This window comes from Meleagris gallopavo, chromosome 2 (genome assembly GCF_000146605.3).
Source record: "Meleagris gallopavo isolate NT-WF06-2002-E0010 breed Aviagen turkey brand Nicholas breeding stock chromosome 2, Turkey_5.1, whole genome shotgun sequence".
NCBI lineage: Eukaryota > Metazoa > Chordata > Aves > Galliformes > Phasianidae > Meleagris > Meleagris gallopavo.
The window spans coordinates 29,471,089-29,489,048 of NC_015012.2; the positions used below are offsets into that span (position 1 = coordinate 29,471,089).

General features: G+C 36.6%; 1 protein-coding gene across 1 annotated transcript in view; it reads right to left on the reverse strand.

Annotated features, from left to right (window-relative positions):
• Nucleotides 1–42: 42 nt before the first annotated feature.
• The window catches only part of LOC100546443 (spastin), an 18,176-nt gene continuing 258 nt past the window's right edge, over nt 43–17,960 (reverse strand). Inside the window, exons 2-14 of the mRNA XM_010706951.3 lie at nt 14,762–14,963; nt 13,784–13,917; nt 13,401–13,494; nt 11,864–11,938; nt 10,199–10,270; nt 9,621–9,696; nt 8,964–9,055; nt 7,631–7,710; nt 6,812–6,854; nt 6,088–6,167; nt 2,952–3,022; nt 2,101–2,141; nt 43–786 (exon numbers count right to left, since the gene is read on the reverse strand). Coding sequence (XP_010705253.2) covers nt 664–786; nt 2,101–2,141; nt 2,952–3,022; nt 6,088–6,167; nt 6,812–6,854; nt 7,631–7,710; nt 8,964–9,055; nt 9,621–9,696; nt 10,199–10,270; nt 11,864–11,938; nt 13,401–13,494; nt 13,784–13,917; nt 14,762–14,963 — 1,183 coding nt within the window. The 3' untranslated portion in view covers nt 43–663. The remainder of the gene's footprint in view (nt 787–2,100; nt 2,142–2,951; nt 3,023–6,087; nt 6,168–6,811; nt 6,855–7,630; nt 7,711–8,963; nt 9,056–9,620; nt 9,697–10,198; nt 10,271–11,863; nt 11,939–13,400; nt 13,495–13,783; nt 13,918–14,761; nt 14,964–17,960) is intronic.

Genomic DNA, 17,960 nt, shown 5'->3' on the forward strand with positions numbered 1-17,960 from the left:
AAAAAAAAAAAAAAGAAGTTTGAACTGATTTTGTAGTTTTTCTTTTTTTGCTGTTCTGCTATCAAAGGTCTTTTTTAGAACTTTTCTGTGAACAAAGCACTCACATTCAACTAAACAAAAAGACAAATAATAACAGACCAGCTGCATTTTACATTTTAATAATTGTAATCCCCCAATGCTGTTCTTCATCTTTGCACAGGGAATTTGTTTTATTTGGCACATTAAAGGTAAAATAAAAAGGGACAAAAGCAGAACCAAAGGTTACAAAAAAATCCAACTATTAGTAGTTATCAGGAAGCCAGACATTAATGCCATGGCAGAATTAAAAACAAAAATAACACACAACATAGGGAAAAGGTCTTCCAATGATCAATATCATCAGAGCCTTCCAACTGAAACAAAATATGCATATTGTTCAAACTATGATCAGATTGGTAGGAATCTTATCCAAAGTCCTATTGTGCTCTTACTTACAGTGTGTAAATCCTCACTAAACGGCAAGGAGGTTTTGATGAACTTATTTCACATTGTATAATTTTTTCATATTCTCAAGTTTTAATGCAGATACTTAAAGATCTGCCAAGTCCTGTAAACTTTGGCTGCTTTCCAGTAGTCTGTACTCCTGCTCCTTAGGCAGCACTTTGTTCCACTTAAAGTACTGTTTCACACCGTGGTATCTCCAAAGTCCTTGTTCCAACGAATGTATGCTTCCAGTGTCTGAGGGCTCAAACTACGCTTTATCTTCTTCAAAGACTCAGTGAAATCTGATAATTTAATATTTCTCATCTAAAAGAAAAGCAAAAGACATTAGGGTAACAAGCAGTTAAAATGCTTCAGTTTATTCAAAAAGTACTTCAGTGTTTACTTCTAACATGCTTCATATAATGATGCAATAGTCTCGTCTCATTTAAGATTATCAGTATTTATTATAGTATGTTTGATAATTATGTTAGCTTTGTTACTTGATAGCCCATGAGTGTGTGTTACTGCTTCCTACTCCACTAGGTGGTGCAAGCCAGTGCACATTAGGACACTAGACTGATTAAAGTGTACAATGAGAGATTTTTAAAACATTCAAAGCATACCTTTGTGCCCCAAGAGAATAAGGCACTAAAGGTCCTCACGCCCAAAAAAAGATAAACAACAACAAATGTATTCAAGATCACAATAGGCTGTCAGCCAAGGAAATCTTATCATCTCACTTCACTGATTCAACACATGCCTTTCAGTTTGCTGGGAACATGATTATAAGTAGGCCTTTCCTTATGTAGGAGATATGTCCAGACACAGTGGTAGGTAGGCAAAGAGTGTGTAAGAGCAGTCGCATCATCAAATAAGTATTAACATTACAAATGGTGCTGATTCTCCAGGTTTCACTGGGACTAGAGTTTATAGGTTACTGAAAGTAAACTTGCACTTACAGTAAAGTCACAATGATGTTCTCTAGTTTGTAGAAAAAATATTTTCAACTGACTGTAGTTCTGATCTAAGGCCAATATAGCAAACAACGGGTGTTTCATAGCTTTCCCTACATAACACTGATTTCCAAGTACTTTTGAGTAGAAGACTTTTTTAAGAGCCAATTTCTTCCTTTCCATCTAGGTTTAGAGATTTAAAATTGCTCAGAGGTTCTTCTTACAATTACTTGTTTTATGTAAAGACAAAAAAAAACCCAGCATTTTATACAATACTTCTGGGAAGTTTTGGGGAGAGCAACACTGAAAAAAAAAAACAAAACAAAAAAAAAAACACAAAAGCCAGGTCTCTGAGAGATATCATGAAGTTCCAGCTCAGTATAAGGGAAAAGACAGGCTAGTTAGCTGAAACTAACAATATTGGAGATCAACTATGAAAAAAAGAGGCACTCAAACTTGACAACCAAACCACACAAAGAACCTCTGATATCTCAGGGTAGATGTTTCTTCCCAATCACAGTTTTAAAGAGCCTTCTTAAGAAAGGAAGTAATCACAAAGATGTAACAGCCATGAAAAAACAAACTTGTGTTTTGTATGATACTAGGCGTAAGCAAAGAGACATTAAAAGTTTCTGCTGAGCACGTGTTCCATTCAAAAGGGAAAATAATTGCTGGAAGAGCATACCTCACTGGCAGACATGTTCTTCACTTGCTCTGGTTTTAATTCTGTGAAAATAAAGAAAGATCACTGAGTTCTGTAGGAAAGCCTACTTCTTCTGACAATTAAAACACGCTAAACTGTACTTTTAATTGGAACACCACCACAAACAAGATACGTGTCTATCTGCTGCAACATAATCTTCCTTAAGGAAAAGTACACGGTGGTGTTTTCCTCTTCCTTCCCTTTCTTCCCATTAAACACCCTCCCATCCATGCTGCTCACAAAGTGACTCATTACAGATACAGTACAAGATGTTAGCAGAACTACATCCTTCCTCACAAAGGGAAGCATCCAAGTATAACAGCTGTCCTCCACAATTTTATTCTTAGGACCTATAACCTTCTCTATCAAGCAGAACATGCACAGTTCTTAGCAAACAAAAGTACTGTTAGCCAAGAATACAGAAATAAATCAGGTAGATGCATAAGACTGCATCTCATTGCATACAGTTCTAGTGGGAACTCCTCAATTCAGTAGCCCTTCTCATTTTACAGTTTTCTTCAAGTACTACTATGGTGTCAACGTAGTACAGCAAACTTTTTTCTCTGAGGGTACAAAGAATGTAGGTGAGATCAGCAAGGCTGACATTATTTTTTTTTTTAATATATATTTTATTTGGAAGCCAGGATCAGGTGGAAGAAATAATTTCTGTGATCTCTTCTCAACATGGACTCACATGTGAAGTGATCTGCCAAAGTAAAATTTGTATATCTAAATGCATACACTAATTTAACTACTCTAGATAAACATCTTCAATGTCTTCAAGGGTAGTGCAGTTTTTTGGAAGCCTAAACATAAAAACTGTGCAAGCTTACCTCGGATAGGACCTAGTGCTGCATCCTTTGCTAATGCAGTTAAATCACTTCCAGAGTATCCATCTGTCATTCTTTAAAAGGGGGGAGAGGAGAGGAAGGAAGAGGGGAAAAAGTGCTTCAAAACATCGTTTTTAATTACACATGGTTAAGACATTATTTGATCAAAAGAAATACTATGTTGTTTTCCAAATTTAATAATCTAGTAGTGCGTTCAGTGTAACTGATTACATGCAAGTCTTTTCCAGATAAACTTTAGGCACAGATATTCAAATCCTGTCTAATATGCAAGGAGAAGCAAGACGACAGCAACCACTTAAGACTTGTTGATGAAAACAGAAGTCAAACTTCTGTTACAAGAACATCTTACTGCTAGTTTGTCATCATTTAATTCAACTGTCTCATAACCCAATATAATGAGATTCCAATACCACATAAAATCTGTGAGTAAAACAGTATGCATTTTTAGTTGATATTGGTGCTAAAGGGCAAAAGCAGATACTTCTAAAAATCTAATAGTATTATTTGGTTTTGAAAGTGATAGTTTCACAGTATGCCCTTTATGAAAAGCCTCAGGAACAGCTGACTAGTGGATACCAGGGATTAAATCGATCTAATTCAGTAGAGTAACTCCAAGTCTTTAAAGCAGTATGTCTTCCTTTAGCAGAGTTATTTCTGGTTGAGTATCTTTTTCCTATGTTTGAGACTATACTCTAAAAGTAATTGCCAAGTAACTCTCAGAATTTGCAGTCTTTTCTTTTCACGTGACATAACCATTTAGTATCTCAAAGAATAAAGCTCCCCACTGAACTGGGAAGCCACAGATACTGCTAATATAAATAAGAAGTTACCTAAAAATGATTTCAATACGAAAAACTCACCCAACTGTAGAGTTGAAGCTGTCTATAACGAGAAGCCAAAACCAACATAGATTCATGAACAGAAAGTCATATCTCACTAACTTAATATCCTTTTATGACAATTTTATCTACCCTTATGAATGGAAGGAAAGCCACAAACAGGATATTTTTTTTTATTATAAGTAATAGTCTCACAGTATCCTTCTGGACAAAATGTCTAGCTGTATACCGTACAAGTACACAATACAAGGAACAAACAGTTGGCCAACAGGATGTGCTCAAAGTATTGTAGTGGAGAAGGTACCATCAGGCTGGCCGCCAGTCACTAGTGGGATTCCTTGAGCTAAATTTTATGGCTTGTACTTCTTAATGGTTTGGGGGTTTTTTGCCTGCTTACTTTTTAAGTCAGTAACCTGGACAACTCGATTTCTGGACAATGGAGTTCAGTTCAGACAATACTAAAATAGGAGGAGCCACTGATTCCTTTCAGAGTAGAGAGACCTTAGAGCCATTTTAATTTAAGAGATATATGAAACTTAACAAGAGCAAAGCTGGATTCAGCACCTGGGACAGCACAATCCTGAATACATTGAGGGCCAAGTGACTGAAGTACAGACCTGCAGAAATTCTCTGGTGGAGGGAGGTTGTTTGTTAGTAAACTCAGTAAAGTCAACACTATATCCTGACAGCCAAAAGGACCAACTGTATTCTGAGAGTGTTTGCACAGCTAACCAGACAAAAGAAATGTTAAGTAAAATTGAAATAGTCACTACTTTAAAGTATGAGGTGCAGTTTTGGTGTCACAACCTAAAAAGGATATGAAGATATTAGGATGCGTCTGAAGGAAACAAAGACAGTGAAGGGTCTAAAGGGGAAGATGAAGAGCAGCCAAAGTCCTGTTTTTTCAGCCTAGAGGAGATCAAGTGGAGGTCTCATGGCAGCCTACAAGGGAGCCTACAAGGGGAGCAGCGGGGCAGGAGCTGTGACAGCAACAGGATCCAAGAAACAGCATGGATCTGCATTAAGGGGAGGGTCAGGTTGAGGATTAGTTCAGGGCAGTGGTCATGGCTCCATAAACCTGTCAGTGGTCAAGAAGCACCTGGACAACATTCATATTTCTGGTGCAACTCTTAGGTGTGTGTGGAGTGAGGAGCTGATTTGACCCCTGTGGGTCATTCCCAACTCAGGGTAGTCTACAATAAGCTTCACAGTCCAGCCTTCTGGAGAGAACTGTTCTGGTTAGTTAAAAAAATAAATAAATAAAGATCAGATAAGGAAACATGAAGTAGTTTTAATTCTAATTTCTTCTGAAACAAAAAAATACATGGCAGTTGAAACGGAGAGGGCACTTTTTATAAAAAACTAAACTCTTATAGAAAAAAAAAGTGCTTCATTTGCATTTGTAATTTGGTGCATAAACTGGTAGTTAGAGTCCAAATTGCTTCGTTCTTCCTTCACCTCGCCGCTACTGTAGCTTAAATATGGCCTGAGCTAGCATCCTAATTTATGTAACATTAAGAGGTTGAAAAAACACAACATTCCAGAGCATACCTGCCTCCTGCATACTACCACAAAAGACGACAGAAGGGCATCCACTTGAATATTTCAGATCTCACAATTGTTTTTCACTCCCTCCTGCCTAAGTCACTTTACCCACGGTTTACTTTCCTTCACACCCTTTACACTATCTGAAGATGGAAAACAGCACTATTGTGTCAGTATTAATTATTTAAAAAAAAAAAAAAAAGCAACAACTTTGTTTCATAGTAAGGGCACTTAGCTCTCATTTTTTCAAACAAACGTGAAATTGAGAAGAACAAAATTACTCAGTACTTGTTATGTTGGTAATATTTTCAATAATCCCAACAACAGAATGAAAGAAAACTTGCTTGTGATTTGAAATGCATAACAAATGCAAAACAGGCATTGATTTTTTACATTATGGAAGAGAGTTGGACTGATGGGGGGGATGAGTGGAGAGAAGCATCTCCATCACTTCTCAGAAACAAAAGTATTGATGAGCATGTTTCAACAACAAAACCCGGTTCTGTAGTGTAGGGGTGAAAAAAAGAAAAAAATATATATATATATGTACGGATACAGATTCATAAAAGAAAAACAATTTGCTATACTCTGACTGAAGAATATCTTTCCAGAATGCATACTTCACATTCTCAGTTAGTTCTATCACTTTCTGAAGATCAGCGTCAGATAAATTTAGAGGGCAATAAAACAGCATGAATTAATTTAGTAGATGAGTATAGTTACAAAATACTTACCTTGCTAGCTGTGCCAACTCTTTTTGGGTCAATGGACTTCCTTGTTTGCTTAGAAGATTCTTTAGCAAAATCAATCTCGTCTGAAAAGATGATACATTTATTATATGTAAAACTAGTTTTCATGGTACACTTAAATTTTATTACAATAACAAAACTATGTGTTCATTGGGCTAGCTTTTGTGCTTCACTGACTTAAATTTGCCTGTAGTGCTTTTGTGATTAGAGCATACAAAATAATCTCTTCAGAGAGAGAGGGATTTGCTAATAATGAGAACAAGGATCACGCTGGCTCTAAACATTTGCACAATAACATGTTAGAATCCTCATCAAAAGTCCTAATCTGCTGTTCAACTGAGAAAGAAAACCACATTAAGAAAGTTACCTTTATCTTCTGCAATAAATACTCTCTCCTGCCAACCAAACCTGCTCCTGCAAGCCCTAAATCAGACTTGTCCATGCCTGCCAGTATGTAAGCAACATCTCACTAATACTGAGTAACTACTACTAAATTTACTGGTAGCAAGCACAAGAAATGCAACAGCTTAAGATAGTTGCCAGAATTAAAGCACAGTTTATGTGGCCGGGCTGGGCCAGAAATTAAATCACCAAACTGCAGTCATCCAGGGCAAGTTAATTTTTTGAGACTTCTGTTTTTGATTCCAATAAAATGCATCAAAGAAAATGCATCTCAAATCGAAGAAAATGCATGGAAACCAGTACTTACTTCCTCATTTGGTAAAGATACATATACCCGTTTGGTGAACCGTCTAGAAAAAACACACATGTATAAATACACATACACTTTTCTGGTTTTCCAGTGCATACAGATCTAACACTTGGCTTGATAAATATCAAGATTTCACTTCCATCATCTAATTCTAGGAAGCAGAACTCTAGGTTTAAAAAAAAAAAAAAAACAAAATCAACATGCATGAGCTGCTGGTGTCACCTTACTCCTGCTGAGATCATGAAACTCCTCCCAAAGAGGAAACACTCAAGAAGTAAAAAACATCACTGACTCTCACTAACAACAATGCATCACTTCACTGTACACAAGAGGTCTTTGGAATTTTTAAAAATGCAATTCATTTGTTCAGACAGTGCTGACACCCTTATTTTCCTCAGTCAAGAATGAATAGAGAAGCAAACGTGAAAGCTTTCAGCTAAAAAAGGCCTATGGCAAATCTACAGCAAGATCTTCAACTGCAGGGAACATCAGAAGTCAAATATTCACAGAGTAACTACTAGATTTCATTCATCGAATTTCTTCAAGCTCCAAATAAAAAAAAGTAGGGTGAGAGATGCAAAAGAGTTATAAAATACTGAGTTGGTTTTAAGAGGCACTGCTGCTTTAGACAAATCTAACTGTCATGCTTGTACAGACGTATCCCAAAAGAGAATAGGCACCTCTGAAAAGCTAAATTTATTCTTGCCAAACAGCTTTGCTTAATTAGTAAAAATTTGCAATCAAGAAACTAAGCAGCAAAACCAGCTGTTCATAACAAGCATCACATGATCACGCTCATAAGAGACATTCTGATACCTGAGAACAGCATCATCAAGCTCCTGTGGCCTGTTTGTTGCTCCCATCACAAGTATTCTGTCCTCTCCAGAAGACTGCACCTATATAACAAAGACAAGCAAGACAGTTTTCAGTACACAGCATTTAAGTTATAAAAACTTGCCACTGATTCAGTGCACTGACAGGATTTTGCTGTTTGTTTTTTTTTTTTTTAAATGCAGTTAGCTTCATATTTATCTAAAGAATGCTTTAAATTCAAGGAAAAAAAAGTTAGCACATGACACAGTGTTCAAGTTCATTGCTGTCAAAGTGAGCCCAAAACAATCCAAAGTATGGTGTAATAAAGCTCCACCTTGATCTCAAGTCCCTAACTTGAAAGTTACATTTGATTTTCTTCTCCTTATTTTAAAAGAAAACCCTGTTTGAATACACGTGGGCAGTAATTTCTGTATATTATTGCCACATTGTACTATTTGTCCCAATTCATCCCACTCTGGACAAGTTTTTCCTAATCTTGTTATGTCTCTCTATACAATTATCTTCTCCTCCTGTACTTCATTATCATTGCTACACAGCTGCAACAGTATTCCACTGCATTATGAGAAAATGAAGTAAGATTCTTCCATACAAATATCAGTGCTGTGTGACAAAAGCATTCTGATGTTCATTTGTGGGGTTCCCCCCCCCAACAACGAAACATCCACTTTCTATTCCTGGATATTACACACATGCAGGCTAAACATATTTAACTGCATCTCATCATCTCTAGATTATGATACAAACAAAAACCAAATAATTTAATAAAAAGCACACTAACACAAAAATGAATATTTCTGATTTGTCAGAGCTGTGTATACACCAATGATCCAAAATAGACTCTCTGAAATTACCACCCCTCAAATCTCACCTTACTCTTTGACAAAGTGCACACTTTGGTGAGTTAGAATTCTTAAAGAAAACCAACAACGAAAAAAAACAACCAATGCAACAACTCTACTTAAAACCCACTGACTCCTCTTACTTTGCCAGAAATGCATTTCATCAAAACATGCAGTTGCAAACAAAGATTCAATGCTACTTGACCCTGAAATATCACTCTTTCCTAGTAACAATATTTTTTGTTTTCACAGCTCCTTTATTACTGCCAGACTCAATTTTCTGAAGTACAAGAGTATGTAGGTAAAAAATAAAATAGAATTAACAGCAATAAAAAAAAAGAAACAAAACACACACTGTCTGTCAAGGTAAGTCCTAGCAGCCAAATCCTATTCATGTTTCATCTGCAGCTTGTACTGGCACCCATGACGTTAGCCGACTCACCTAAAATCATGCAATACTTAGACTAGATACTTACACCATCAAATTCTATTAAAAATTCTGTTTTTAGACGCCTACTAGCATCATGTTCACCTTCTCTTCTTTCACACAAAAGGCTATCAACTTCATCTAAAAAAAAAGGAAATATGCCTTAGTTAAACATACATTAAAGCCTTCATGTTTGCTTAAGATATTTTACTAATATAGGACTCCAGCAAGAAAGATCAAATCTTTTTTCTCCCTTAGGATACAGACAGATCTTTTATCTTTTATGTGTAAGCAGACATTAAAAGCTTGTTTATTTTTCCGACTAGGCTTACCATGCTATGTGTTGCTATTTAAACATTTCATACTACACACAAGTGAGAAAAAAAATCCTGCTGGATAATAAACTGTACTTCAGGACGAGCAAAACTTGTTTTCATGCTTGACATTTAATACCAAAGAGGACTTGCTCTGTAGAGGCTGTACAGCCTGCTATGGTTTTGATGACACTAATTCCCACTATTAGCACCACAGTAACAATAATCTAACATGTTGTGTTTGGAATTACTGGTTAGCCAGCAGGTCATAATCAAGACATTTGCTGTACTCTACAGAATTACTCAAAGTAATTTTGACTGGTAATTCAAATTTAAAAAGTCAATACGTTTAAAAAGAGTAAAAAAAAGATCAATAACGTTTAAGGTCTTACCAATAAAAATTATCGAAGGCTGCAGTTCTCTGGCTACTGCAAATAGAGCACGCACCAATTTCTCACCTTCACCCACCTGAAACAACAATGAACTGTTTTTGGAGGGAATTTAGAAAGCATTTATTACAAGACCCCCAAGATAAGGGCTTACAGGAAAAAATGCTGATAAAGTCTCACAGTCCACTGGTATGTATTCTATTATTATTACTAGTTCAGTATTACATACAGTCATGTTCTTTTTAAAAGAAATGTTCAAACTTATGATCACAATTAAGACATCAGAGATTTTGGTGCCTAAGTTATAAAAGCTTCCTTTACTTTTTTTAAAGGAGGAGAAAACAACAACCACTCATCTCTGTCACAATCAGTGCCATCCTAAACAGGAAAAATCCAGTGACATTGAATTATCACAGGCACAAATTTTTTTTTTCCTTAAGTTGGCAAATCATTTCTCTGAAGACTTTATATTCACTATAGGGAACCAGTTCACCAAAGAGTTATCAGAAGTCCTGGCCTTTATAAGCCCCAATCACAGCCCATGTGTTTTCTCATTAATGCAGTTTACAGTTACTACTTACGTATTTTGAAGTTAGGCTTGCAGCACTGATATTGAAGAAAGTAGCATTTGATTCTGCAGCAACTGCTTTGGCCTAGGACAGAAAAAATACGCTTTTTAAAACATCACACTGAAGATGCCTCTTTACTTCTGCAGCTATTACCGATGTTTTCCATAGTGATTTGAAAATGTAAATGCTAAAGACAACTTACACACTTACAAATCAGAACAGAGAAGCAGCAGAACCTCTACAGAAGTTTCCAGACTTCCTTATACTTCTCTAATCACAATATCTCCACAGCCATCTACAATTTGCTCACCAAAGAGCACTAGTCTCCTGCTCCTTTTAATGTATCATAAGTAAGCACTGACAACAATTTTACCTCATTTAGAGAAGCAATTTAGAGTAGCATGAGTCGAGTCACATTAAAATTATATTTTTTACCATACACAGAGTACCTTCTTCATTAACAGTATAACCATATTCAAGAAGTTACTATTACTTGGTTATACAAGCTTTTTGTGTGTGTGAGTGGGGTGAGAGTGGTATTGCTTTATTCTGTTTGTTTCTTTTAAATTGATTAGCAATTATGTTCAAATAGGTAAAACACAACAGAAGAGCCCAAGTGCCCAGTATTTCCACTAGGGGTTTCAGAGCAGACCCAGCTTCACAATCAAAGGCAGCATGCATCTGCAGCACGCCACGTGATTAGGGAGGACGCGCCAAGCTCAGCTGCACTGTCACGATGTTCCCTGGCTGATGGCTGATGTACAGCCATCCCCCCAGTTCCCTGAACCCAGCACACCATAAAACAAGAAGGTGCCAGGCAGTTCTCAAGCAATTGTTGTTTCTCACATAGCATGGAAGGCAAAAAGCTTGCTACTGTGCTTCCCCTCCAGTTCAAAAAACTATCTGCATTTCTTGTATATTTTGATAGAGAGCACACAGTGTTTTAATTGCTGCTGCACACAAGCGATTAACCATGTTACTCTTCCTCTCTCAGAAAACAAAACTTGGACTCGCTAGTTTAAGATACTACTTATGATACTGAAGAGAATTCAGTTAGAACAGTTTGGCCTTCCCCACAAAATGCATTATTTCGCATTTTCATATTAAGGTAATACTGCAAGGACGTATCCAGAGACACCGTATTGTTTGTTACTGCAAAACTCACATTTATCAAAGCCCCTGCTGTGCTACTGCAAATCTGGAAGTACCTGGGATTAGTTAGAGAGCGTAACCACTTCAACCTCACCAACACTCCTCTCCAGTCAGGAACACCCTGGTGTAAGCCACAGCGATTTTAATCTAAGTCCTTCAATGTCAACAAAACTCCACAGCGTGGCAGTGAGTTTTAAAACTTTCAGAAAGTAAAATGTACCAAATAAGTCCAGGAGATTTAAATGCATGTACACACACTGCATTTCTACTGCACACACACAGTTGGAGAAGTTCTGGTTCAAGTTCCAACTGCACTGATAGCATAACATCCAGACATTACACCCATGAGCTTCCCAGTAAAGCAGAATTTAATTAGCTGACACAAAAGATACTTTAAGAATAGTACAAAATAATGCAACGTACAAGGCCACACAGAAACAAGGAAGTTCAGAAAACCTGAACACAAGCCATCCCAACAGTTATATTTGAAGACCACCAACCCACGTATGCAGAATTTTTCCTCACCAACATTGTCTTCCCATTTCCTGGTGGGCCAAAGAGCAACAATCCACGTGCAGGAGCTCTAAGTCCTGTAAATAACTTGAAAAATACACCATCGTAAGTTAACTTCAAGAAGAATTGAAGTGTTACAAACAGTAAATATACACTTGGTTAGATCATTACATGGACTAAAGACAGTAATTTCTTTAAACTCTGAATGAGGATTGTCTTTCCCCCCTATAATTTTATTAAACACCAAAAGATGTTTCATTGTCTTGCCAGCATTAACAGCCACCAATTAAGCTTAGCTCCTAGAGTTACGCACTGCTTTTAACTAACTGCAACAACACAGGAAAAGCAAGCCATTCAATCTTGGGCAGGGTGAAGGGGAAAGACAGGAAAAAAGATGTGATGCTTTACCTCTAAAAGAAAATGGTTAAAAATTCAGGAATGGCTTACTGGATAGGACTGGTAGCAATAGTAACAGTGCTACAACTGTACAGATTCTTGGAGAAGTTACATTTCATTACTACCTTGCCCTAATGCACCTCACTACTTGCACACACAGTCAAACTACACCACAATCATTTCATGTATAGACATACCATGAAATGAATATAAAAGAATATAATCTTTGAGACAGAGCAGCTTATCAAGTTTAAAGCACTAATTTCCATTTAAAAACACGTGGGTGTTGTGCACAAGCACAACTCCCCTGCGTTGTAGGAGAGTTAAAGCAGTGTTCCTATTAACTACACATGGGAGAACAATTTTTTTTTTTTAAAGGAAAACCTAGAGATTTTAGTTTTAACCTGAAAACTACTTAAAATATTACTTATCTGCCACCTACTGTCTTAACATTCCATTGATAATCTCCTCTGTCTCACTCATTGTGACTTTCTTTCCTACACTACAAAACTACTTCAATTATAATAACAGCAAGCAAATCTACACTTTCCCATAGGCATATATCTGTTGTAGTTATTTCTGTCACATTTTAGCAGGTTCAAAAGTTTCAGAATGCTAATTTTCTGATTCTCTCCTTCATTCTACCTTCTAATAATTCCAATAAACAAACAAAATGAATAGTTACGGAGTCACTCGTATGTGCACCATGTCTGAAGACCACTGTCAGTAGACATTCTTTGCCATAATACCCATCATTAGAAATGGCTGTCGGTTTCTGTAGGATGGCCAACCAACATGCATTTTCTCTATTTCATTACAAGAAGCATTTTGTTTGTGTTTAACTCTTTCAGTTCTGGGCTTTGTTCTCTACATTTCCACACATAGCTATAACTATCTGGAACAGTCAGCTTCACTAATTTTCAGGCTCCCACCTCAGTCCCTTTATCCTACCTATGCTGACTAACCAGAAGGTGAAAAAATTCACCACAATATTCTAACACACATGAACATGCACACAGGAAGGCTGTCATCAAATAGCTATTGATAACTATCATACTCAACACAGACAGGGTATCAGAATCCTCACTTCACGTGTAAAGCACAGTTCATTTCTTTGACTCTGCCACAATGATAACACCACCAAACTGCTTACCTCAGGTCTAAGAGAAGGAAGGATAACAATTTCTTGCAAAGCTTGTTTAGCCAGTTCCTGCCCTGCAATATCATCAAATTTGACAGCTGGCCCACTAACAAAGAAATAGAATACTAATTAGTCTAACAATGAGAGATTCTTTTTCAGCTGCAGCTGAATAATTAAATGTATTCAACCATAAATAACTACTTTGAGGAAATCTACAACTCATACTGCTACACATTTCAAGAAATAGGCATTTCTTAATTGAGTATTCCTTGTTTTGCTAAGGTAACAAGGAAACAACAAACATGTATTGCTAGTTTTCATTCTGAGAGCACAAAGATTTTTTGAATGAAAAATTGGCTTTCTGCAGCAAAAAGCCTACTTTTCTTCAAACTTACCTATCAACAATTTCATTCAGGATAAGATTAGCAAGGTTACTGTCCACATTTCTAAATATTTTCATGTCTTTCTTCTTTCGAGCAGCAGGGGTAGGAGTAGAAGGCTTATTTGTTCTACTATTTTTAGGAGCAGCCTAGAGAGGAAGAAGAATATAAAATGCCTTGATACATTTTACACTATTACAGGTACTAAATATCTACAAACAATAGTGCTGTCATACTTAAGCATATATGTAATAATGTGTTCTACTCTATTATGTGGAGGTAGCATGACAAAGTAGGAAAATAAGGAGGGAAAGGAAAGAGATAGCACAAAGAAACACAGCATTTTTCTGCCTTAATAGTACAGAACTTACTTTTGTATTCCAATCACAATTTTAAAATAATTTGCTTTTCAGTCTGTTGCAATATGGAACCAGAATCTTTAAGGTTCCTTCCAATCCAAGCCGTTCTATGATTTAATACAACCACGTATGTGTGTTTAGGAGAAGGAAAATGTAGGGATAAAATCTACAGTTCTGGAGTAGGGGTTCCCCCCAGTCCTTCACATACTGTCAGTAAAGTTTGTTTTTATGCCAGCTCAGTTTTCCTCACTATCCCATGTGATTTCAAAACAAAGTATTATCATTTGTTACTACAATTTGTTACAACTAAAATCTGCTTGCGGTCCAAGACTTTTGAGACTCTCCAAGACTCCTGATTTCCAAAATTCACTCTGCAGTCTAGCTTAAGAGGCTTAGCCAAAAATTTAATGTTTATGATTTATTTTAGGTGTTGGGTTGTTGGTTTTTTTTGGTTCAGTTTTGTTTTTTATTCTTGGTGTGGTTTTTTTTGTTTTTTGTTTTTTTAAGTTTGTTCTCCTCAAAACCCTGTTGCAGTCATACCACAACACTGCAATAAAAGCAGCAAATGCAGAGTTCATCCTGGACTTTACATCAATCTCCCTAGCAAACACCACTGTACCTGCTGTCACCATACCTTGTGAGTTGAAGTTGCAGGGTTTGTTGCTGATCTAGACACAGAAGCACTTGATATCCCACTGTAGCTAGGTGTTCTATGGTGGCCTGAAAGGCCTGTGGATCCAGTTTTTGCAACTGTTTTTGAACGTGGAAGGGAATTACTTTGTGTTAAGGGATCCTTCTTTTTCGGAACTGCTCCACTTTCTATAAAGAAAACCAAACGTCACGGGAACATATTTAGCAACTGTAACTTCAGTAAGAACCCTAATTTAAAGATAGTATTGTTGACGTATAATACAGTATTGTATTAGATTAACAGGAGTTTTTAAAGAGGTTTAATACTTTTAAGGAGATATTAGCTGTAGCTTTCTTCTAAAGTTAAGTTTCAAATTTTTAGGAGCTCTCAGTATCAACACTAGCTTGCCATATTGTAAAAGCTGAAGATACCTAAGTCCAATAGCAAGGGAAAAACACCATCAATTTCCTAAGACAGAAGTCAACAGAATACCAGTCAGAATACTTTTCTTCCCTGAAACTTCTATAAACAATCATTATAAGAAAACATGGAATTTCAAGCCATTAGATTCAGAGCATTCATTCTCTAAGTGATGTTATCAGGCACTATCTAGCACTTCCCACACACAGCAGCTTTACCAAAGCACTTTAAATTGGGAAAACTAAAATAGTTATACCTGGAATAAACTCTTAAAACCTTTTGCTTACAACTTTGTTCCACTTCAGGAATCTCAAGGGGTAAATAAATTCTGAACGGACAGCACTGAAACAGTTTCCCATAGTCCAAATTAAATCTTAAAATATTACACCACTGAACTGAAATACCATTGCACATTTCATCTACACTTGCCCCATTTCACCTCCAAGATGGAGCAGAAAGGTCTTGCATCTGGTGACAGATTTAACTTAGCTTAACATCTTGGCCACAAGTGATTAAACTCTAAAAAGACTCCAGTCCAGAGTAAACAAACAGCTATTGATTTCTACATTCTCTCTGTGGGATACGGGATGAAAGAGGATTCATTGGCTCAGAACTGACAGGTGCAGAACATCAGACACAGATGTAGACACAGACTAAGAGGTGAGAAGCAGGCACAAAGACTGGTCAGGCTAAGTGCTAAAAATCCGGGCACAGCATCTGTCTTCTTGTGTGAGGGGAATACAGCATTGGAAGATGCACAAGCAAAATACAAGGGAAGAATACAATTAACTGCATCTGTAAGATGCTTCCTGAGTCAATCACACAAGGATCCAGAGCTTATCTAAGTGAGTTTTCACTTAGTCATTCCTACACAATAACTCCCAAGTCAAAAGCTTTTGAAGTGAGGCATACTTCAAAGCTCAAGTTCAAAAAAGCAGCTTATCAATCTGTTAAAAATCCTACTCATTTTAACTTTTCCAATTTAATCAGAAGATGACACTCAAATTTTAATTTTTCAGCTTCATTTGCACAGCTGGTTTTAAAGTCAATGTGGGGCAGTTTCAAGAAGCTACAGTAATTTTTCTCCAGCTCCTTCACTCTAACATGCTGCTCAATCCTCACGCTTTTCCAAAACTTTCCCTATCTATGAAGAGCAATACATACACACTGCAATTTTCAGCACCATACAAATTGCACAGGTAAGGATTATTTCAGGAATCTGGAAACACAGGGAGAACAAAACATGGAAAACAAATCACAATTTGTTACTTCAAAAAAGAAAAGAAGGTTTAAGAACACAAATTATTATTTACACTACCTGTACCTTCAGAAATCAAACCCACTAAACTTACAGACATTCTGTGGTCAGTCCTACTGGGTAACGCAAAGTGCTGCAGAAACAGTTCTGAATACAGTTCTTCAGTTTCACCTCCACAGGGAGGCTTTGCTTTATATATTATCAAGAATTTCTTTATAAAGTAACTAAGAAAACGTACTGTATGTGGCCTCTGGACCTCAAATTCAAAATAATAAATATTGTAAAAACTCCACTGGTCTAGAAATGTTACACAGTGTTACACAAAAAAAAATCTTTAAGATGCATAGCTATACATTTTCTGCAAACACTGCACAGCAAAATATACACAGCAATTCTAAGAAAAAAGTATTCAGATTTGACAATCACAGTAGTCCCCCTAATAATATTTTTTTCCAAAGATAATACTCTATTTTTTCTACTATGTACAATCAAGTAATAAAAGACACTTAACAGAAAACTTCAGTGGCTAACAAGAACCTCCATACCCGTGCTCCATACCCTGACTGGCAGCACAACTATGCCAATCAGGGATGCATTTGTTCTACTTTCCAAGTAGAGCCACGTCAGTCAGACAGCTGCTATGGCCAAATTGTGGTGTCAAAAACAATCTTATTGCTATTTGTTCTTCTATTTTGGGATCCTCCCTAATAATAAAGTTTTTTTTTTTAAGAATGTTATTTTTGCAACTCAGAGAATGTTGCCAATCCATGCCTACGATTAAAGACACGTAAGTAAAACTTAACAAGTGAAAATAGATAAAATACAAGCTATTTATGCAGTACTAATATTATGGTAAGAACAAGAAATATATTGCCTTTGTGAAGGCATATCTCACTGACTAATAACAGATCAAATATAAAAATGGTATATTAGAGTTACTCTAATAGTAACAGTATTGTGCTGTCTTTTACAAGATTAGTAATCTTCCCCATCTAGCTTGATGTCACGGTTTTATAATATCTGTTATAACACCATGCAGTGCACTGGGAATTGAAGAGTTAATGCTGCAGTTCCATGGATGATTGACAGTTCTTCTGGGACAGGTAAACAGAAACATAGCTCCCAGAAGACATCACTGCTCCATTTCCATTTTCTGGTCAGCGGGAAAGATAAAACTGACTTCAAGTCACAAGACTCTTTCTTTCCGCTCCCTGGCAGATCAGAGGAAGAACTTCAGTTTTCAGAAAACTCTCAACTATTTGATTTATTAGTTTCAATCCCAATTAACTTGTATTTTTGCTATTATAATTACTAAACTAAGTTTGTTTTCCTCTTCAAATCATTGCTACTGTTTTGTTTTTTTTTTTTCCCGCCCTTCCATTCCCCTTCCTCCCTCTTTTCAGGCCAGCGGGCCAGGTGTCCCCCTGTCAAAGACACAGATTGCAAAATAAGACCACGACATCTGAGAAATTAAAAAACAACCCAGCTACTCCTGGAAAATACATGTCTGGGAAAAAAAAAAAA